We start from the raw sequence: 21,836 nt of genomic DNA on the forward strand, positions 1-21,836 counted from the left end.
CCCGGTGCCGGAGCCGGTCCCGGTGCCATACCCGGCGCTACAGCCCGCGCCGTAGCCATAGCCGGTGCCACAGCCCTAGCCGGTGCCGTGCCCGGTGCCGGTGCCCCCGATGCGCCGGTGAGGATGGCAGCGGGCGGCGGGCGGCCGCCGGGCCCCGAGCCGTCGCCGGAGCCGTACGTGCAGACCCGCATCTTTAAGATCATCGTGATCGGGGACTCCAACGTGGGCAAGACCTGCCTGACCTTCCGCTTCTGCGGGGGAACCTTCCCTGACAAGACCGAGGCCACCATCGGCGTGGACTTCCGCGAGAAGACGGTGGAGATCGAGGGCGAGCGCATCAAGGTGGGACACGGCACCGGGACCGGAGGGACTGGGATGGGGGGAGAAGGGTGGAGGGAGAAGGATGGAGGGACAGGGATGGAGGGATAGAGGGAGAAGGATGGAGGGATAGGGGTGGAAGGAGAAGGATGTAGGGACAGGGATGGAGGGAGAAGAATGGAAGGAGAAGGATGGAGGGACAGGGATAGAGGGAGAAGGATGGAAGGACAGGGATGGAGGGACAAGGATGGAGGGAGAGGGATGGGGGAACAAGGATGGAGAGAGAAGGATGGAGGGAGAAGGATGGAGGGATAGGGATAGAGGGAGAAGGATGGAGGGAGAAGGATGGAGGGACAGGGATAGAGGGAGAAGGATGGAGGGACAGGGATAGAGGGAGAAGGATGGAGGGATAGGGGTGGAAGGATGTAGGATGTAGGGACAGGGATGGAGGGAGGAGAATGGAAGGAGAAGGATGGAGGGACAGGGATAGAGGGAGAAGGATGGAGGGACAGGGATAGAGGGAGAAGGATGGAGGGAGAAGGATGGAGGGACAGGGATAGAGGGAGAAGGATGGAGGGACAGGGATAGAGGGAGAAGGATGGAGGGACAGGGATGGAGGGAGAGGGATGGAGGGAGAGGGATGGAGGAACAAGGATGGAGAGAGAAGGATGGAGGGAGAGAGATGGAGGAACAGGGATGGAGAGAGAAGTATGGAAAGACAGGGATGGAGGGGCAAAGCTGGAGGGTCCAAGGCTTGAGTGTAAGAGCTTGAAGGACAAGGCTGGAGGGTTCAAGGCTTGAGGGACCCAGATGGAGGGACCAGGACAGAGGGGCATGTCTGGAGGAACAGGGCTGCAAGGATGAGGCTGAAGGGAGAAGACTTGGAGGCCCCAGCTCCAGCCTGCCCAGCTGGACCAAAATCGAGGGGAAGCTGCTGGGAGCTGGAGCTGGAGCAGGGGCAGGACGAGAAAACACAGCGCCTGGGGGAGCAGCTGGGGTTCTGCGCGCAGCGGTGGCGCTACGAGGCCTGGACCTCCCAGGATCTGACAGCCGTGGGCTGGATGCTGAGGGCTGCTCTTGGCAAGCACCGGGAGGGAGCAATTGCAGCAGCAGGAGAGCATGATGAATTTGCTGTTTGAAAGCCAGCAAGACACTTGTAAGAAATGCAGCGGCCCAGACCTGAGGAGCTCCAGCTGCTGTGCCAGAGCAGAGCTGCAGCCCAACAGCAGCTGGCAGGGAATGGCCTGGGGAGCACGGCGAGCCAGGAGCTTGGTTGGGTGGATCGGCACTGGCAGCATCTGTGGGTGAGACCAGCTGCTGGAAAAAGTGAATAGTGCTGTTGTGCTGACCAGTGGGGAATGCAAAGTTGAGGGACTAATCCCAGTGAAGATATCACAGAGTCATGGGATGGTTTTGGTTGGAAAAGACCTTCAAGATCATCTAGTCCAGCCATCGATCCAGCCCTGTAAAGCCACCCACTGGACCATGTCCCCAAGTACTACATCTACTCGTCTTTTAAACCCCTCCAGGGACGGGGACTCAGCCTCCTCCCTGGACAGCCAGGTCCCCGCTCTGGTGGGGAAGAACTTCAGTTGTGCTTTTAAACTGTCCTTGAAGGTTTTCCTCTCTCTCCTTCCCTCATCTCCTCCCTGCTCCATCCACCACCCCACCGCTGCGCTGCTGTAAGCCATGGGCAGGCTGGCAGGAAGCCAGTCACACTGCCACGAGACGGAAAACGCTGCCAGGTTTCCCACCTTTGGATGTTATTTGCGCTCCAGCAGGCAGGAGTGGGAGGCAGAGCCACAAACTGGCCTTTTCCCGAGAGCATGTGTCCAAGAAGTGAGGAGAGAGGTGGGAGAGTTACCCTCCATCTCCTGCTCTGCCCATATGGAATGGTCTAGGAGAGACCAGCAGGGAAACACGGGAGCAGCAGCTCTTCTTTGCCAGCATTTTTCCACTCTGGAAGACTCTTGGGCAGGCACTATCTCTATAGGGTACAACGTGATTTGGATTGACCCCAGACACTGATTTGGCTGGTTCCAAGCTTCTAGATGTTACCTACAAGGGCCAGGAGAACTCCTAGAGTCACCTGGTCCTTAGGTTGGAAGGAACCTCTGGAGGTCATCTGCTCCAGCCCCCGAGAGCTGATTGCCCATGGCCAGATGGCTTTGGAACATCTCCAAGGATGAAGGCTCCACAGCCTCCCTGGACAACTTCTGCCAGGCCTGTCCCCCTCGCAGTGAAAGGTGTTTCCTGACACCTAGGAGGAACCTTCTGTATCTCAGCATGTGCAAACCGCCTCTGGTCTTGGTGCTGGCGACCACTGGAAGGAGCCGAGCTCCATCTACTTTGTAGCCTCCCTTCAGGTAAACCTCACCTCTCCAAGCCTTCTCCTTCTCCAGGCTGAAGAGTCCCAGCTCTCCTGGTCTTTCCTCACAGGAGAGACACTGCAGTCTCTGCACCATCTTTGTGGCCCTTCGCTGGACACTCTCCAGTCCATGCCTCTCCTGTACTGAGGAGCCCAGAACTGGACAGAGCATTCCAGATGTGGCCTCACCAGCGCTGCACAAGGGGGACAGATCACCTTGTCTGGCCTGCGGGTGATGCTTTGTGTGATGCCCAGGACAGCCTTCGCCACCTCTGCTGCCACCACTGCTCTGGGCAACCTGGGCCAGGGCCTCCCCACCCTCACACCAAAACATTTCTCCTTGAGATGAGATCTTAATCTCCCCTCTGCCAGCTGAAAACTCTTCCTCCTCATCCTCTCCCTGCTCTCCCTGATCCAGAGCCCCTCCCCAGCTTTCCGGGAGCCCCTTTCAGTGCTGGAAGCTGCTCTAAGGTCTCCCTGCAGCCTTCTCTTCTCCAGGCTGAACAACCCCAACTCTCTCAGCCTGTCCTCGTACAGGATGTTCTCCAGCCCTCAGATCATCTCCGTGGCCTCCTCTGGACTCACTCCAACAGCTCCATGTCCTTCCTGTGCTGAGGACTCCAGAACTGGACACAGGGCTCCAGGTTTAGTCTCAGCAGAGCAGGGCAGAGGGGCAGAATCCCCTCCCTGTCCCTGCTGGTCCCACTGCTCTGGATGCAGCCCAGGATGTGGTTTGTTTCTGGGCTCTGAGCACATTGCCAACTAATGTTGAGCTTCTCATTCCCCAGCACTCCAGGTCCTTCTCCACAGGGCTGCTCCCAATCCATTCTCTGCCCAGGCTGTATTTGTGCTTGGAATTTCCCCGAGCCCGGTTCAGGCCCTTGGCCTTGCTGATCCCCATGTGGTTTTCACAGCCCCACCTCTCCAGCCTGCCCAGGTCCCTCTGGATCCATCCTTTCCTTCCAGCATGGTGACGGCAACACAGAGCTTGGTGTCATCAGCAAACTTGCTGAGGGTGCCCTCAACCCCACTGTCCATGTCTGAGACAAAGATGTTAAACACGACCAGTCCCAATGCCAACCCTTTAGAATGCCACTCATCACCGGTCTTCACTTGAACATTTAGCTATTGATCACAACTCTCTGAGTGGGACCATCCAGCCAATTCCTTATCCACTGAGTGCTCCATTCATCAAATCCGTGTCTCTCCAGTTTAGAGACAAGGATGTCACGTGGGACAGTGTGAGATGCTTTGCACAAGCCCAGGTAGATGATGTTGGTTACTCTCTTCACCACCAACGCTGTAGCTCCATTGTAGAAGGCCACCAAATTAATCAGGCATGATTTGCCCTCCGTGAAGCTATGCTGGCTGTCACCAATCACCTCCTTATTCTCCATGTGCCTCGGCAGAGTTTCCAGGGGGATCTGCTCCATGATCTTGCCGGGCACAGAGGCGACACTGACTGGCTTGGAGGTGCCTGGGTTTTCCTTTTTCCTTTGTTTAAAACCAGGAATTATGTTTCCCTTTTTCAGTCTGTGAGAACTTCACCGGACTGCCACGACTTCTCAGAGATGATGGACAGTGGCTTAGCAACTTCATCCACCAGTTCCCTCAGGACCCACGGATGCATCTCTTCAGGTCCCATGGCCTTGTGCCCTGTCAGGTTCCTTAGATGCTCTCGCACGTGATCCTCTCCTACAGTGGGTGCTCCTTCCATCTCCCAGTCCCTGCCTTTGCCTCCCGCACCTTGGGTGCTGTGGCTGGAACCATTGCCAGAGAAGACTGAGGCAAAAAAGTCTTGGAGTACCTCAGCCTTCTCCATATCCTGGGCAACCGGGTCTCCCTTTGCCTTCTGGAGGTGGCCCACATTCTCCGTAGTCTTCCTTTAATCACCAATGTACCTATAGAAACTTTTCTTGTTGTCTCTGACGTCCTTGGCTGGGTTTAATTCTATCACAGCATCAGCTCTCCTAACCTGATCCCTGGGTGCTTGGACGATGTCTCTGTGTTCCTCCCCGGCCACCTTCCCTTGCTCCCACCCTCCGCAGGGAGCTCCCCTGCAGGGAGTTCCACAAGCAGGAAGCCTGGGGAGGACAATCCATGCTTCCGTAGCTTTCATTCTTGTCTGCTTTTCTTCCCAGGTGCAAGTGTGGGACACGGCTGGCCAGGAGAGGTTTCGGAAGAGCATGGTAGAGCATTACTACCGCAACGTGCATGCCGTCGTCTTCGTTTACGACGTCACCAAGATGACCTCCTTCACCAACCTCAAGATGTGGATCGAGGAGTGCAACGGGCACGCCGTGCCCCCCCTTGTCCCCAGGGTGCTCGTGGGGAACAAGTGTGACTTGAAGGACCTGATCCAAGTGCCGTCCAGCATGGCCCTCAAGTTCGCCGACGCTCACAACATGCTTTTGTTTGAGACCTCGGCCAAGGACCCTCAGGAGAGCCAGAACGTGGATGCCATTTTCATGTGCCTGGCCTGCCGGCTGAAGGCCCAGCGCTCGCTGCTCTGCCGGGACCTGGAGGGGCGGCCGGGGCAGCCCCGCAGGCTGGAGCCAGCGCACAACACCCCCGTCAAGAGCTCCTGCCCATGCTGAGCAGGGTCTGCGCCCTCTGTCACAGTCACCCCAATAAAGGCTCGAAGGCTCCGCTCCACTCTGGGTCTTGCTTTGCGCCGCGTGGCCCAGCTCAGCCCGGTCCAACTGGGGGTGTTGGTTGACAGCGACTGAACATGAGCCAGCAGTGGCCCACGTGGCCAAGAAGGCCAATGGCATCTTGGCTTGGATCAGACACGGCGTGGCCAGCAGGTCCAGGGAGGTTCTTCTCCCTCTGGACTGGTGAGACCGCTCCTCGAATCCTGTGTTCAGTTCTGGGCCCCTCACCACAAGAAGGATGTTGAGGCTCTGGAGCGAGTCCAGAGAAGAGCAACGAAGCTGGGGAAGGGGCTGGAGAACAAGTCCTAGGAGGAGCGTCTGAGGGAGCTGGGGTTGTTTAGCCTGGAGAAGAGGAGGCTGAGGGGAGACCTCATTGCTCTCTCCAACTCCCTGAAAGGAGGTTGTGGAGAGGAGGGAGCTGGGCTCTTCTCCTAAGTGACACGGGACAGGACGAGAGGGAATGGCCTCAAGCTCTGCCAGGGGAGGTTCAGGCTGGACATCAGGAAAAATTTTTCACAGAAAGGGTCATTGGGCACTGGCAGAGGCTGCCCAGGGAGGGGGTTGAGTCCCCTTCCCTGGAGGGGTTTAAAGGACGGGCGGATGAGGTGCTGAGGGCCATGGTTTAGGGATTGATGGGAATGGTTGGACATGATGATCCGGTGGGTCTTTTCCGACCTGGTGATTCTGTGATTCTGTGACTCAGTTACACTCGGCTCGGTTCAGTTCCAGTTGGACCTGCTCAGCTCGGTGACGGTGACACTCGGCACCGCTCAGCCTGGCTCGGTTAAACTGGGTCCGGCTCAGCCTGGCTCGGTGACACCGGCTCTGGCTCATCTCAGTGACGCTGGGTCCAGCTCCTTGGCGCTGGGTCCGGCTCGGTGACTCCCTGTCGGCTCCTTCCGGCTCCGTTCGGCTCCTTCCGGCTCTGTTCGGCTCCTTCCGGCTCCGTTCGGCTATTTCCGGCACGGCTCGGCTCCTTCCGGCCCCGCTCGGGCAGCACATTCGCAGTGCCGGCGTCGCCATGAAGTGAGTGCGTGGGTGAGCGTTGCGGGGTGTGGGGGGGGGGCTCGGCTCGGAGTGACGGCGCTTTCCTCCCCCCCTCAGCCCCCTCACGAAAGTGAAGCTGATCAACGAGCTGAACGCGCGGGAGGCGGAGCTGGGCGTGCAGGAGGCGGTGTCGTGGCACGCGGAGTACAAGGACAGCGCCTGGGTGTTCGTTGGTACGGGGAGGGGGCTGGGGAAAGGGCCGGGCCCGGGCTCAGGCCCTGGGACCTGGGGAGGAGGAAGGAGGAACCTGGGGAGGAGGTGGGGGGCTAGGTGGACGGGGTGGATCTGGGAGAGGACATGGTGCTGGGACCCAGGGAGAGGGGGGCCCTGGGACCTGGGGAGATGGGGGGACTTGGGGAGGAACCTGCGGAGGAACCTTCGGAGGAACCTGCGGAGGAAGGGGGCAGCAGCTGGGACCTGGTCAAGGGGGAACCTGGAGGAGGAGGGGCTGGGACTTGGTAGAAGGGGGGGGACGTGGGAGAGGAGAGGGTGCTGGAACCTAGGAGGAGGGGGGGACCTGGGATCTAAGGAGGGGGAGAGGCCTGGGAGCTAGGGAGGGACCTGGGGGGGATGAGGAGGGGACTGGGATCTGCTGGAATAGAAGAACCTGGGAGAGGAGAAGGTGCTGGGACTTACAGAGCGCGGGGACTTGGGGAGGAGGGAGGACCTGGGACCTAGGGAGAGGGAGGACGGGGGACCTGGGAGGAAGGGGGTGCAGCTGGGACCTGGGAAGAGGGGGGACCTGGTGGATGAGAAGGTGCCTGGGGCCTGGGGAGAGGGGGAACGGGGTGGAGGGGAGGGAACTGGGATCTTGGGACCTGGGGAAGGGGCTGGGACCTGTGGAAGAGTGGGGACTAGGAGAGGAGAAAGGGGGCTGGGACTTGGGAAGCTTGGGTTGGAGGGTGGGGGGTGGCAGGGACCTGGGGAGGTAGGGAGCTGGGGAAGAGGGGGGTCCAGGGCCTGAACCTGGGGAGGGGTGGGACGTGGGGGCTTGAGGGCTTCTGTGCCTGGGTAGAGGGGTCTGGAGCCTGAAGGCCTAGACAAGAAGAGGGGATCTGGCCCAGGGGAGTGGGTCCGCGGCCTCAGCTTGGGCCTGGGGGTGGGAGGAGGGGCCTGGGCTGGGGCCTGAGCCAGGGAGGGGGTGACTGGGTTGAGGGGGGTGGGATTTGTGGGCCTGTGCGGGTGCCCCTTCCTTCCTCTCCCTGTCCCTGCAGGCGGGCTGCACTACCAGCTGACGGAGGGGGATGTGATCTGCGTCTTCTCACAGTAAGTGCTGCAGCCTCACGCCCCCCACGCCCCCCACCCCCCTGCCGCTGCCTCGGCTGCTCAGCGTCCGTTACAGGTACGGGGAGGTTGTCAACATTAACCTGGTGCGGGACAAGAAGACCGGGAAGTCCAAAGGGTTTTGCTTCCTGTGCTACGAGGACCAGAGGAGCACCATTCTTGCTGTTGACAACTTCAATGGCATCAAGGTGGGTGAAGCAGCCCGGGGTGAAGGCTGGCCTGCCGGGGCTCCTGAGGCAGCCTTCTGTGTCAAACGGAGCCTTGAAGCACGGGGTGCTCGTCTGTGCCTTCTCCAACAGCACAATTCCTCCCATAGATCAAAGGAAGGACGATCCGCGTGGATCACGTGGCCAACTATCGGCCCCCCAAAGATTCCGACGACGTAGATGATGTCACGAAAGCCCTGCATGCGAAAGGCTGTGGAGTTAAAACGCCACCTCATACATCATCTGATTCCCCATCAGAAGATGATGGAGATGTGCCTGTAAAAAAGTGCAAAAGTGAGGCGTGTTCCTGTCAGGCCACGTTTAGTTCTCCTTTAAATACAGCTTAGTTTCTAGTAGTTAAGATTAGCTGGCAGAGAGCAGCAAGTGGGAGAGTCAAAGGGGCTCTAAATAGAGGGGTACAGGGATAGGGTGAGTGGAACAGTTTTCAGCTGAAAGGGAATAGAGTGAAATGAGACCTTAGGGAGAAATGTTTTGCTGTGAGGGCGGGGAGGCCCTGGCCCAGGTTGCGCAGAGCAGGGGTGGCTGCCCCATCCCTGGAGGGGTTCAAGGCCAGGCTGGATGGGGCTTGATCCCCCTGATGCAGTGGGAGGTGTCCCTGCCCATGGCAGGGGGTGGGACTGGATGGGCTTTGAGGGCCTTTCTGACCCAGACCATTCCGTGATTCTGCGTCAGTCCTAAACCCGATGGGAGCCTCTGCTCTGGGGAACACCAGGGACAGGGATGCTCTTTGAAAGAGCCACAGCCCTAATGTCCAGGCTCTGCTCTGTGATCTCCTGAGGGGTCTCCGAGTGCTTCTGTTTCGCTCTTGTGAATGTCCTCGCCCAAGCTCAGAAAACAATAATAGTGCTTTGCCTGGAGAAAAGCCTGCTAGGCTGCAGGGTTCCTGCAGGGAGGAGCAGCACCATGGGAGACGGGGAAGGGGGAGGCTTGGGAGAAGCACTGCTTGCTCTGAAGATCTGCTGCTGTAGGACCAGGGCTGCTATAGGTGTATGCAGTGACTGGTACGTGGCCTGGGCAAACTGACGGAACGGAATAGAGCCCAAAACCTGCAGATCTAGATGAGATTCTGTGGCTGGAAGCTGAAGCTGAGAAAAGTCATAGATTCGTAGAATTGTTTGATTGGAAAAAGACCTTTAACATCATCGAGCCCAGCCGTACCTGTTCACAACTAAAGCACATCCCTGAGCACCTCGTCTGCCTGTATTTTAAATCTCTCCAGGGATGGTGACTCCACCACTGCCCCGGGCAGCCTTTCCAGTGCCTGAGAACCCTTTTAGGGAAGGAATTTTCCCTAATGTCCAACCTAAACCTTCCCTGGCACAGCTCGAGGACGTTTCCTCTCATCCTATTGCCCGTCACTTGGGAGAAGAGCCCAGCACCCACCTTGCTACAAAGTCCAGTGGTGAAGCTCTGGCAGAGGCTGCCCAGGGCAGTGGGGGAGTCTCCATCCCTGGAGAGGTTCACAAACCGTGTGGCCGTGGCTCTTGGGGACAGGGTTTAGCAGGCACGGTGGGGTTGGGGTGATGGCTGGACGGAATGAGCCGAGAGGTCTTTTCCAACCCTAATGATTCTGTGATTAAGTGCCTGAGGGGAGTCTTGCTGGGAAGAAGGCAACGCTGGTGAGTCGGAAGGGGTAGGATGGCTCAAACTGGAGGTTTGAAATGGAACAGGTTCTCTCTGCTTGGGGAGGGAAACAGGTTGTGAAGCTTGGGTGGAGAGGAAGAACTTAAACGGGAGAGCAGTTGGAAAGGTGCTTTAGGCAGAGCATGGGGAGTTGGGGTGATGCTTGCAAGACAGTCCATCCTGAAAGATGCACCTTCTGTTTCAGACAAGGAGAAAAGCAACCCAGAGCAGCAAAAGCACAGCTTGCAGGCGGCAAAGAGGACGGCGCCTGGGGAGGAGGCGCATCCCAGAATCAAGATTAAGAAGGAGAAGGAGGACCCTGGCTACGAGCGCTACGCCAGTGGGAGCCAGCAGCCCTGGAAGGGCTCCGAGGGGAAGCCTGTGAGCAGGACTGAGAGAGATGAGGAAGAGCGGAGGCACCAGAGGCCTTCGGAGAGAAGAGGGGAAAAGAGCTGTCAGGACCAGAGGGGCCAAAGCGGTTTGTGGGATGAGAGGGAGAAGAGGGAGGAGGCTGGCAGGAAGGGTGACGGGCACAGCAGCCGTCGAGACGAGTGTCCCGAGGGAGGTAGATCCCGGGAGCGTGGTGCCAGGGAGTCCCATTCCAGGCGGAAGGAGCGGGGCTCTGCGAGGGGCTCCAGCCGCTGCTGAGCCCTGGAGACGAGCGCTGACCGAAACCCTGCTGGGAGCTCCCTGTGCCTCTCGGTGGCCCCGCAGGGCCGTTCCAACAGCTTCACGGTCTGTCCTGGGAGCAGGCTGCCCACTGCAGCCCATCCAGCAGGTGTGCGGGGCTGCTGCGCTGCAGCACAGGGACGATCACTGGCAGCAGCAGGATGCTGTCTGTCACAAAAGGGTTCTGTCTGTCTGTCCTGGGGGCTGTCCTCCTCCTGTGAGAACAGAGGGCGTCACGTTGGCCTTGGGCTCCGGATCCGAAGCCGTTGTGCGCTCAGTGCATCTGGCTTCTGCGGTGGATCCCAAGATGCTGTTCTGTCCGGGTGATTCACTGCAGCGTCGTTTGTAATCAAACTGAAAGGGAAGGCAGGCCTGGGCACAGCGTTTCTTCCTCCCAGGACCCAGGAGTTTTTAAGCTACGTGAAACTCCAGGTAATAGCCCTGGAGCCAGAGGGTGCAGAGCGACGGAGGGAAGGGTGGGGTGGATGGGAATAACAGAAATATTATTTGGGGCAAAAATAATTGCAGGGTTTGTCACTGTGAACTTTGAATTAACCATTTTAAAGCGCAAAATTTGCTCTCCTTATTTATGCCGAGGGATTTAGTTCCTCTGTTTGTACGTTTTTATATGACTGTCAGGTTAAAGATGGGGGTGGGGAAGGAAATCTCAGTGATTTTGTTGTGTGAGTTTAAAAGGAGATGTAAAGAAGCAGCTGCCGCCAGCACTATCGGCCAAGTGTTTGCCCAGGCAGCTGTCGATGAAGGAACAGCTCAACACTGGTTCCAGAAATGGAATGGAACCTAAAGAAAATGCTGTAAAGAAGTTAGCTTTGGTGTAACAAAACTGATCCATTTCTTCATTGTGTTGTGACCTGTGATGGAAAATGGATCCCATCTGATGACTGATGGCTTTTCATGTGGCAGCTGGTCTGAGGGGAAGCACTAAAACCATTTCCCAAACCCAAGCTGCGTCAACAGAAGACGATGGTCCCAGCTTGGAGGTTAGCAAGTGGCATCTTCTGCCATGAATCCTGGCCCAAGTGTCCTAGCGGAGAAGGATTGCCAGGAGGTCAATGTGATGCACTTGAATGGTGCCAGTTGCATCCACCACCAAAATCCAAAAGGACCAACCCCTCTCTATGATGCTGTAGACCCAGGAGTCTGCAACTGGCTCTGCAGGAGCTGCGTGGACTGGGCCATGACACGCTGCCTCCCCAGCCCTCTCCTAGCTGTTACTGTGCTTCAAAGCCTCTGGACACTTAAAATCACAGAGCACTTTGGGCTGGAAGGGACCTCGAAGCCCATCCAGTCCCACCCCTGCCGTGGGCAGGGACACCTCCCACTGGATCAGGGGCTCCAAGCCCCATCCAGCCTGGCCTTGAACCCCTCCAGGGATGGGGCAGCCACCCCTGCTCTGGGCACCCTGGGCCAGGGCCTCCCCACCCTCACACCAAAACATTTCTCCTTGAGATGAGATCTTAATCTCCCCTCTTGCAGCTGAAAACTCTTCCTCCTCATCCTCTCCCTGCTCTCCCTGATCCAGAGCCCCTCCCCAGCTTTCCGGGAGCCCCTTTCAGTGCTGGAAGCTGCTCTAAGGTCTCCCTGCGGCCTTCTCTTCTCCAGGCTGAACAACCCCAACTCTCTCAGCCTGTCCTCGTACAGGAGGTTCTCCAGCCCTCGGATCATCTCCGTGGCCTCCTCTGGACTCACTCCAACAGCTCCATGTCCTTCCTGTGCTGAGGACTCCAGAACTGGACACAGGGCTCCAGGTTTGGTCTCAGCAGAGCAGGGCAGAGGGGCAGAATCCCCTCCCTGTCCCTGCTGGTCCCACTGCTCTGGATGCAGCCCAGGATGTGGTTTGTTTCTGGGCTGTGAGCACATTGCCAACTAATGTTGAGCTTCTCATTCCCCAGCACTCCAGGTCCTTCTCCACAGGGCTGCTCCCAATCCATTCTCTGCCCAGGCTGTATTTGTGCTTGGAATTTCCCCGAGCCAGGTTCAGGCCCTTGGCCTTGGCCTTGCTGATCCCCATGTGGTTTTCACAGCCCCACCTCTCCAGCCTGCCCAGGTCCCTCTGGATCCATCCTTTCCCTCCAGCATGGTGACGGCAACACAGAGCTTGGTGTCATCGGCAAACTTGCTGAGGGTGCCCTCAACCCCACTGTCCATGTCTGAGACAAAGATGTTAAACACGACCAGTCCCAATGCCGACCCCTGCAGAATGCCACTCGTCACCGGTCTTCACTTGAACATTTAGCTATTGATCACAACTCTCTGAGTGGGACCATCCAGCCAATTCCTTATCCACGGAGTGCTCCATTCATCAAATCCGTGTCTCTCCAGTTTAGAGACAAGGATGTCACATGGGACAGTGTGAAATGCTTTGCACAAGCCCAGGTAGATGATGTTGGTTACTCTCTTCACCACCAACGCTGTAGCTCCATTGTAGAAGGCCACCAAATTAATCAGGCATGATTTGCCCTCAGTGAAGCTATGCTGGCTGTCACCAATCGCCTCCTTATTCTCCACGTGCCTCGGCAGAGTTTCCAGGGGGATCTGCTCCATGATCTTGCCGGGCACAGAGGCGACACTGACTGGCTTGGAGGTGCCTGGGTTTTCCTTTTTCCTTTGTTTAAAACCAGGAATTATGTTTCCCTTTTTCAGTCTGTGAGAACTTCACCGGACTGCCACGACTTCTCAGAGATGATGGACAGTGGCTTAGCAACTTCATCCACCAGTTCCCTCAGGACCCACGGATGCATCTCTTCAGGTCCCATGGCCTTGTGCCCTGTCAGGTTCCTTAGATGCTCTCGCACGTGATCCTCTCCTACAGTGGGTGCTCCTTCCATCTCCCAGTCCCTGCCTTTGCCTCCCGCACCTGGGTGCTGTGGCTGGAACCATTGCCGGAGAAGACTGAGGCAAAAAAGTCTTGGAGTACCTCAGCCTTCTCCATATCCTGGGCAACCGGGTCTCCCTTTGCCTTCTGGAGGTGGCCCACATTCTCCGTAGTCTTCCTTTAATCACCAATGTACCTATAGAAACTTTTCACCCCAATAAAGGCTCGAAGGCTCCGCTCCACTCTGGGTCTTGCTTTGCGCCGCGTGGCCCAGCTCAGCCCGGTCCAACTGGGGGTGTTGGTTGACAGCGACTGAACATGAGCCAGCAGTGGCCCAGGTGGCCAAGAAGGCCAATGGCATCTTGGCTTGGATCAGACACGGCGTGGCCAGCAGGTCCAGGGAGGTTCTTCTCCCTCTGGACTCAGCACTGGTGAGACCGCTCCTTGAATCCTGTGTTCAGCTCTGGGCCCCTCACCACAAGAAGGATGTTGAGGCTCTGGAGCGAGTCCAGAGAAGAGCAACGAAGCTGGGGAAGGGGCTGGAGAACAGGCCTTATGAGGAACGGCTGAGAGAGCTGGGGGTGTTTAGCCTGGAGAAGAGGAGGCTGAGGGGAGACCTTATTGCTCTCTCCAACTACCTGAAAGGAGGTTGTGGAGAGGAGGGAGCTGGGCTCTTCTCCCAAGTGACAGGGGACAGGATGAGAGGGAATGGCCTCAAGCTCCACCAGGTAAGGTTCAGGCTGGACATCCAGAAAAAATATTTCAAAGAAAGGGTCATTGGTCACTGGCAGAGGCTGCCCAGGGAGGGGGTTGAGTCCCCTTCCCTGGAGGGGTTTCAAGGACGGGTGGATGAGGTGCTGAGGGCCATGGTTTAGGGATTGATGGGAATGGCTGGACATGATGATTCGGTGGGTCTTTTCCGACCTGGTGATTCTGTGATTCTGTGACTCAGTTACACTCGGCTCGGTTCAGTTCCAGTTGGACCTGCTCAGCTCGGTGACGGTGACACTCGGCACCGCTCAGCCTGGCTCGGTTAAACTGGGTCCGGCTCAGCCTGGCTCGGTGACACCGGCTCTGGCTCATCTCAGTGACGCTGGGTCCAGCTCCTTGGCGCTGGGTCCAGCTCCTTGGCGCTGGGTCCAGCTCCTTGGCGCTGGGTCCAGCTCCTTGGCGCTGGGTCCAGCTCCTTGGCGCTGGGTCCAGCTCCTTGGCGCTGGGTCCAGCTCCTTGGCGCTGGGTCCGGCTCGGTGACTCCTGTCGGCTCCTTCCGGCTCCGTTCGGCTCCTTTCGCCCCCTGTCGCCTCCTTCCGGCCGCGCTCGGCTCCCTCCGGCGCCGCTCGGGCAGCGCATGCGCAGTGCTGGCGTTGTTATGCAGTGAGTGTACGGGTTACGGGGTGTGCGGGGGGGGCTCGGCCCGTTGTGACGACGCTTTCCTCCCCCCCTCAGCCCCCTCACGGAGGTGAAGCTGATCAACGAGCTGAACGCGCGGGAGGCGGAGCTGGGCGTGCAGGAGGCGGTGTCGTGGTACGCGGAGGTCGGGGGACCTGGGAGGAAGCGGGTGCAGCTGGGACCTGGGAAGGGGGGGGAACGGGGTGGAGGGGAGGGAGCTGGGACCTTGGGACGTGGGGAAGGGGCTGGGACCTGTGGAAGAGTGGGGACTAGGAGAGGAGAAAGGGAGCTGGGACTTGGGAAGCTCGGGTTGGAGGGTGGGGGGTGGCAGGGACCTGGGGAGGTAGGGAGCTGTGAAAGAGGGGGGTCCAGGGCCTGAACCTGGGGAGGGGGTGGGACGTGGGGGCTTGAGGGCTTCTGTGCCTGGGTAGAGGGGTCTGGAGCCTGAAGGCCTAGACAAGAAGAGGGGATCTGGCCCAGGGGAGTGGGTCCGCGGCCTCAGCTTGGGCCTGGGGGTGTTAAACCTGAAAAGAGGTTGCAGAGAGGAGGGAGCTGGGCTCTTCTCCCAAGGGACAGGGTCAGGACGAGAGGGAATGGCCTCAAGCTCTGCCAGGGGAGGTTCAGGCTGGACATCAGGAAAAATTTTTCACGGAAGGGGTCATTGGGCACTGGCAGAGGCTGCCCAGGGAGGGGGTTGAGTCCCCTTCCCTGGAGGGGTTTAAAGGACGAGTGGATGAGGTGCTGAGGGCCATGGTTTAGGGATTGATGGAGATGGTTGGACATGATGATCCGGTGGGTCTTTTCCGACCTGGTGATTCTGTGATTCTATGACTCAGTTACACTCGTTTCGGTTCAGTTCCAGTTGGACCTGCTCAGCTCGGTGACGGTGACAGTCGGCACCGCTCAGCCTGGCTCGGTGACGCTGGGTCCGGCTCCTTGGCGCTGGGTCCGCCTCGCTGACTCCTGTCGGCTCCTTTCGGCCCCTGTCGGCTCCTTTCGGCCCCTGTCGGCTCCTTTCGGCCCCTGTCGGCTCCTTTCGGCCCCTGTCGGCTCCCTCCGGCCGCGCTCGGCTCCCTCCGGCCGCGCTCGGCTCCCTCCGGCCGCGCTCGGCTCCCTCCGGCCGCGCTCGGCTCCCTCCGGCCGCGCTCGGCTCCCTCCGGCGCCGCTCGGCTCCCTCCGGCGCCGCTCGGGCAGCGCATGCGCAGTGCTGGCGTTGCTATGCAGTGAGTGTACGGGTTACGGGGTGTGCGGGGGGGACTCGGCTCGGTGTGACGGCGCTTTCCTCCCCCCCTCAGCCCCCTCACGAAAGTGAAGCTGATCAACGAGCTGAACGCGCGGGAGGAGAAGCTGAGCGTGCAGGAGACGGTGTCGTGGCACGCGGAGTACAAGGACAGCGCCTGGGTGTTCGTTGGTACGGGGAGGGGGCTGGGGAAAGGGCCGGGCCCGGGCTCAGGCCCTGGGGAGGAGAAGGTGCTGGGACTTGGGGAGGAGGGAGGAAGAAGGAAGAACCTGGGGGGGGCGGGGTCTGGGTGGAAGGGGGCACCTGGGAGAGGAAAAGGTGCTGGGAGCTGGGGAGGAGGGAGGCCCTGGGACCTGGGGAGATGGGGGGACCTGGGGAGGAACCTGGGGAGGAACCTGGGAAGGAGGAGGGGCACTTGATGCAAGGGAGGGACCTGGAACCTGGCGGGACACCTGGGAGCTGGGGAGGAGGGGGCTGGGAGCTGGGGAGGAGCTTGTGGAGGGAGGGGGTGCAGCTGGGACGTGGGCAGGGGGGAACCTGGAGGAGGAGAGGCTGGGACTTGGTAGAAGCTGGGGACGTGGGAGAGGAGAGGGTGCTGGAACCTAGGAGGAGGGGGGGACCTGGGATCTAGGGAGGGGGAGATGCCTGGGAGCTAGGGAGGGACCTGGGGGGATGAGGAGGGGGCTGGGATCTGCTGGAATGGGAGAACCTGGGAGAGGAGAAGGTGCTGGGACTTAGGGAGCGGGGGGACTTGGGGAGGAGGGAGGACCTGGGACCTAGGGAGAGGGAGGACGGGGGACCTGGGAGGAAGGGGGTGCAGCTGGGACCTGGGAAGAGGGGGACCTGGTGGATGAGAAGGTGACTGGGACCTGGGGAGAGGGGGAACGGGGTGGAGGGGAGGGAACTGGGATCTTGGGACGTGGGGAAGGGGCTGGGACGTGGGGAAGAGTGGGGACTAGGAGAGGAGAAAGGGGGCTGGGACTTGGGAAGCTCGGGTTGGAGGGTGGGGGGTGGCAGGGACCTGGGGAGGTAGGGAACTGGGGAAGAGGGGGGTCCAGGGCCTGAACCTGGGGAGGGGTGGGACATGGGGGCTTGAGGGCTTCTGTGCCTGGGTAGAGGGGTCTGGAGCCTGAAGACCTAGACAAGAAGAGAGGATCTGGCCCAGGGGAGGGGGTCCGCGGCCTCAGCTTGGGCCTGGGGGTGGGAGGAGGGGCCTGGGCTGGGGCCTGAGCCAGGGAGGGGGTGACTGGGTTGAGGGAGGTGGGATTTGTGGGCCTGTGCGGGTGCCTCTTCATTCCTCTCCCTGTCCCTGCAGGCGGGCTGCACTACCAGCTGACGGAGGGGGATGTGATCTGCGTCTTCTCACAGTAAGTGCTGCAGCCTCACGCCCCCCACGCCCCTGCCACTGCCTCGGCTGCTCAGCGTCCGTTACAGGTACGGGGAGGTTGTCAACATTAACCTGGTGCGGGACGAGAAGACCGGGAAGTCCAAAGGGTTTTGCTTCCTGTGCTATGAGGACCAGAGGAGCACCATTCTCGCTGTTGACAACTTCAATGGCATCAAGGTGGGTGAAGCAGCCCGGGGTGCAGGCTGGCCTGCCGGGGCTCCTGAGGCACCATTCCGTGTCAAACGGAGCCTTGAAGCATGGGGTGCTCGTCTGTGCCTTCTCCAACAGCACAATTCCTCCCATAGATCAAAGGAAGGACGATCCGCGTGGATCACGTGGCCAACTATCGGCCCCCCAAAGATTCCAGCAACGTAAATGATGTTACGAAAGCCCTGCATGCGAAAGGCTGCGGAGTTAAAACGCCACGTCGTACATCATCTGATTCCCTATTAGAAGATGATGGAGATGTGCCTGTAAAAAAGTGCAAAAGTGAGGCGTGTTCCTGTCAGGCCACATTTAGTCCTCTTTTAAGTACAGCTTAATTTCTAGTAATTAAGATATTTCTGGTATTTATGATTAGCTGGCAGAGAGCAGCAAGTGGGAGAGTCAAAGGGGCTCTAAATAGAGGCGTACAGGGATAGGGTGAGGGGAACAGTTTTCAGCTGAAAGGGAGTAGAGTGAAATGAGACCTTAGGGAGAAATGTTTTGCTGTGAGGGCGGGGAGGCCCTGGCCCAGGTTGCCCAGAGCAGGGGTGGCTGCCCCATCCCTGGAGGGGTTCAAGGCCAGGCTGGGTGGGGCTTGTAGCCCCTGATCCAGTGGGAGGTGTCCCTGCCCATGGCAGGGGCTGGGACTGGATGGGCTTTGAGGGCCTTTCTGACCCAGACCGTTCCGTGATTCTGCGTCAGTCCTAAACCCGATGGGAGCCTCTGCTCTGGGGAACACCAGGGACAGGGATGCTCTTTGAAAGAGCCACAGCCCTAATGTCCAGGCTCTGCTCTGTGATCTCCTGAGGGGTCTCTGAGTGCTTCTGTTTCACTCTTGTGAATGTCCTCACCCAAGCTCAGAAGACAACAATAGTGCTTTGCCTGGAGAAAAGCCTGCTAGGTTGCAGGGTTCCTGCGGGGAGGAGTGTTGACGGGAGCATGGAATCAAAATGCAGAGATCAATGTGATCAGCGAGTGTTCACTTTATTGAGCTTAGCTGTTTCTTTATAAACCCTTTTCGGTTACATAACTGGGTGCCCACGAGGGTATCTATGGTGTATTATTGGTTAAAGGTAGCTGTCCATAATGCCATTACTAATATAATATTGGCTAAACTACTGCACAGGCTAAGAAACCAAGTTATACTAAACTTAACTATGTTGACAGCTCTCTTCAATTGTTTTTCTTTCAGCCGGTGCTTGTTCCCGCAGAAGTAGCCACTACGTTCCTCCCAACTGGCCCCCGTTTAACTTTCAGCTCTCCGCCTCGTGGCCTTTTTAGAGTTGTTCAGAATTAAACAATCTCACAGCATCCAGGCCTTGTTCTCTGTAAAATGTTCCAACAGAGGAGCAGCACCATGGGAGACGGGGAGACGGGAGGCTTGGGAGAAGCACTGCTTGCTCTGAAGATCTGCTGCTGTAGGACCAGGGCTGCTATAGGTGTATGCAGTGACTGGTACGTGGCCTGGGCAAACTGACGGAACGGAATAGAGCCCAAAACCTGCAGATCTAGATGAGATTCTGTGGCTGGAAGCTGAAGCTGAGAAAAGTCATAGATTCGTAGAATTGTTTGATTGGAAAAAGACCTTTAACATCATCGAGCCCAGCCGTACCTGTTCACAACTAAAGCACATCCCTGAGCACCTCGTCTGCCTGTATTTTAAATCTCTCCAAGGATGGTGACTCCACCACTGCCCTGGGCAGCCTTTCCAGTGCCTGAGAACCCTTTTAGGGAAGGAATTTTCCCTAATGTCCAACCTAAACCTTCCCTGGCACAGCTCGAGGACGTTTCCTCTCATCCTATTGCCTGTCACTTGGCAGAAGAGCCCAGCACCCACCTTGCTACAAAGTCCAGTGGTGAAGCTCTGGCAGAGGCTGCCCAGGGCAGTGGGGGAGTCTCCATCCCTGGAGAGGTTCACAAACCGTGTGGCCGTGGCTCTTGGGGACAGGGTTTAGCAGGCACGGTGGGGTTGGGGTGGTGGCTGGATGGAATGAGCTGAGAGGTCTTTTCCAACCCTAATGATTCTGTGATTAAGTGCCTGAGGGGAGTCTTGCTGGGAAGAAGGCAACGCTGGTGAGTAGGAAGGGGTAGGATGGCTCAAACTGGAGGTTTGAAATGGAACAGGTTCTCTCTGCTTGGGGAGGGAAACAGGTTGTGAAGCTTGGGTGGAGAGGAAGAACTTAAACGGGAGAGGGGTTGGAAAGGTGCTTTAGGCAGAGCATGGGGAGTTGGGGTGATGCTTGCAAGACAGTCCATCCTGAAAGATGCACCTTCTGTTTCAGACAAGGAGAAAAGCAACCCAGAGCAGCAAAAGCACAGCTTGCAGGCGGCAAAGAGGACGGCGCCTGGGGAGGAGGCGCATCCCAGAATCAAGATTAAGAAGGAGAAGGAGGACCCTGGCTACGAGCGCTACGCCAGTGGGAGCCAGCAGCCCTGGAAGGGCTCCGAGGGGAAGCCTGTGAGCAGGACTCAGAGAGATGAGGAAGAGCGGAGGCACCAGAGGCCTTCGGAGAGAAGAGGGGAAAAGAGCTGTCAGGACCAGAGGGGCCAAAGCGGTTTGTGGGATGAGAGAGAGAAGAGGGAGGAGGCTGGCAGGAAGGGTGACGGGCACAGCAGCCGTCGAGACGAGTGTCCCGAGGGAGGTAGATCCCGGGAGCGTGGTGCCAGGGAGTCCCATTCCAGGCGGAAGGAGCGGGGCTCTGCGAGGGGCTCCAGCCGCTGCTGAGCCCTGGAGACGAGCTCTGACCGAAACCCTGCTGGGAGCTCCCTGTGCCTCTCGGTGGCCCCGCAGGGCCGTTCCAACAGCTTCACGGTCTGTCCTGGGAGCAGGCTGCCCACTGCAGCCCATCCTGCAGGTGTGCGGGGCTGCTGCACTGCAGCACACGGACGATCACTGGGAGCAGCAGGATGCTGTCTGTCGCAAAAGGGTTCTGTCTGTCTGTCCTGGGGGCTGTCCTCCTCCTGTGAGAACAGAGGTCATCACGTTGGCCTTGGGCTCTGGATCCGAAGCCGTTGTGCGCTCAGTGCATCTGGCTTCTGCGGTGGATCCCAAGATGCTGTTCTGTCCGGGTGATTCACTGCAGCGTCGTTTGTAATCGAACTGAAAGGGAAGGCAGGCCTGGGCACAGCGTTTCTTCCTCCCAGGACCCAGGAGTTTTTAAGCTACATGAAACCCCAGGTAATAGCCCTGGAGCCAGAGGGTGCAGAGCGACGGAGGGAAGGGTGGGGTGGATGGGAATAACAGAAATATTATTTGGGGCAAAAATAATTGCAGGTTTTGTCACTGTGAACTTTGAATTAACCATTTTAAAGCGCAAAATTTGCTCTCCTTATTTATGCCGAGGGATTTAGTTCCTCTGTTTGTACGTTTTCATATGACTGTCAGGTTAAAGATGGGGGTGGGGAAGGAAATCTCAGTGATTTTGTTGTGTGAGTTTAAAAGGAGATGTAAAGAAGCAGCTGCCGCCAGCACTATTGGCCAAGTGTTTGCCCAGGCAGCTGTCGATGAAGGAACAGCTCAACACTGGTTCCAGAAATGGAATGGAACCTAAAGAAAATGCTGTAAAGAAGTTAGCTTTGGTGTAACAAAACTGATCCATTTCTTCATTGTGTTGTGACCTGTGACGGAAAATGGATCCCATCTGATGACTGATGGCTTTTCATGTGGCAGCTGGACTGAGGGGAAGCACTAAAACCATTTCCCAAACCCAAGCTGCGTCAACAGAAGACGATGGTCCCAGCTTGGAGGTTAGCAAGTGGCATCTTCTGCCATGAATCCTGGCCCAAGTGTCCTAGCGGAGAAGGATTGCCAGGAGGTCAATGTGATGCACTTGAATGGTGCCAGTTGCATCCACCACCAAAATCCAAAAGGACCAACCCCTCTCCATGATGCTGTAGACCCAGGAGTCTGCAACTGGCTCTGCAGGAGCTGCGTGGACTGGGCCATGACACGCTGCCTCCCCAGCCCTCTCCTAGCTGTTACTGTGCTTCAAAGCCTCTGGACACTTAAAATCACAGAGCACTTTGGGCTGGAAGGGACCTCGAAGCCCATCCAGTCCCACCCCTGCCGTGGGCAGGGACACCTCCCACTGGATCAGGGGCTCCAAGCCCCATCCAGCCTGGCCTTGAACCCCTCCAGGGATGGGGCAGCCACCCCTGCTCTGGGCACCCTGGGCCAGGGCCTCCCCACCCTCACACCAAAACATTTCTCCTTGAGATGAGATCTTAATCTCCCCTCTTCCAGCTGAAAACTCTTCCTCCTCATCCTCTCCCTGCTCTCCCTGATCCAGAGCCCCTCCCCAGCTTTCCTGGTGCCCCTTTCAGTGCTGGAAGCTGCTCTAAGGTCTCCCTGCGGCCTTCTCTTCTCCAGGCTGAACAACCCCAACTCTCTCAGCCTGTCCTCGTACAGGAGGTTCTCCAGCCCTCGGATCATCTCCGTGGCCTCCTCTGGACTCACTCCAACAGCTCCATGTCCTTCCTGTGCTGAGGACTCCAGAACTGGACACAGGGCTCCAGGTTTGGTCTCAGCAGAGCAGGGCAGAGGGGCAGAATCCCCTCCCTCCCCGCTGCTCCCACCGCTCGGGGTGCAGC

General features: G+C 58.3%; 2 protein-coding genes across 10 annotated transcripts; both read left to right on the forward strand.

Annotated features, from left to right (window-relative positions):
• On the forward strand, window positions 1-5,341 carry RAB33A (RAB33A, member RAS oncogene family). 2 transcript variants are annotated; one of them, XM_069867650.1, is made up of 3 exons: window positions 2,190-3,330; window positions 4,219-4,349; window positions 4,828-5,341. In XM_069867650.1, the coding sequence occupies exons 1-3, from the start codon at window positions 3,225-3,227 to the stop codon at window positions 5,281-5,283; spliced, it is 693 nt and encodes a 230-aa protein (XP_069723751.1). In that variant the 5' UTR covers window positions 2,190-3,224; the 3' UTR covers window positions 5,284-5,341. The 2 variants fall into 2 exon arrangements, with proteins under 2 accessions (XP_069723752.1, XP_069723751.1); XM_069867651.1 differs by lacking the exons at window positions 2,190-3,330; window positions 4,219-4,349 and adding an exon at window positions 1-342.
• A 957-nt stretch (window positions 5,342-6,298) lies between these two features.
• On the forward strand, window positions 6,299-21,810 carry RBMX2 (RNA binding motif protein X-linked 2). 8 transcript variants are annotated; one of them, XR_011338401.1, is made up of 9 exons: window positions 6,299-6,366; window positions 6,445-6,560; window positions 7,602-7,653; window positions 7,730-7,859; window positions 7,988-8,171; window positions 9,727-10,622; window positions 11,115-11,191; window positions 11,814-11,959; window positions 12,855-13,266. XR_011338401.1 is itself a non-coding variant. In XM_069867907.1 (7 exons), exons 1-7 carry the CDS (start codon window positions 6,362-6,364, stop codon window positions 19,969-19,971), a joined length of 1,008 nt encoding a protein of 335 aa, XP_069724008.1. In that variant the 5' UTR covers window positions 6,331-6,361; the 3' UTR covers window positions 19,972-21,078. The 8 variants fall into 8 exon arrangements, 4 of the variants coding, with proteins under 4 accessions (XP_069724009.1, XP_069724008.1, XP_069724007.1 ...); XR_011338400.1 differs by having other exon boundaries at window positions 11,115-11,959; XR_011338399.1 differs by lacking the exons at window positions 6,299-6,366; window positions 6,445-6,560; window positions 7,602-7,653; ... (4 more) ...; window positions 11,814-11,959; window positions 12,855-13,266 and adding exons at window positions 14,382-14,400; window positions 14,473-14,550; window positions 15,711-15,826; ... (3 more) ...; window positions 19,529-20,993; window positions 21,616-21,810.
• The last annotated feature ends 26 nt before the right edge of the window (window positions 21,811-21,836 follow it).

This window comes from Phaenicophaeus curvirostris, chromosome 13 (assembly GCF_032191515.1).
Source record: "Phaenicophaeus curvirostris isolate KB17595 chromosome 13, BPBGC_Pcur_1.0, whole genome shotgun sequence".
Taxonomy (NCBI): Eukaryota; Metazoa; Chordata; class Aves; order Cuculiformes; family Cuculidae; genus Phaenicophaeus; species Phaenicophaeus curvirostris.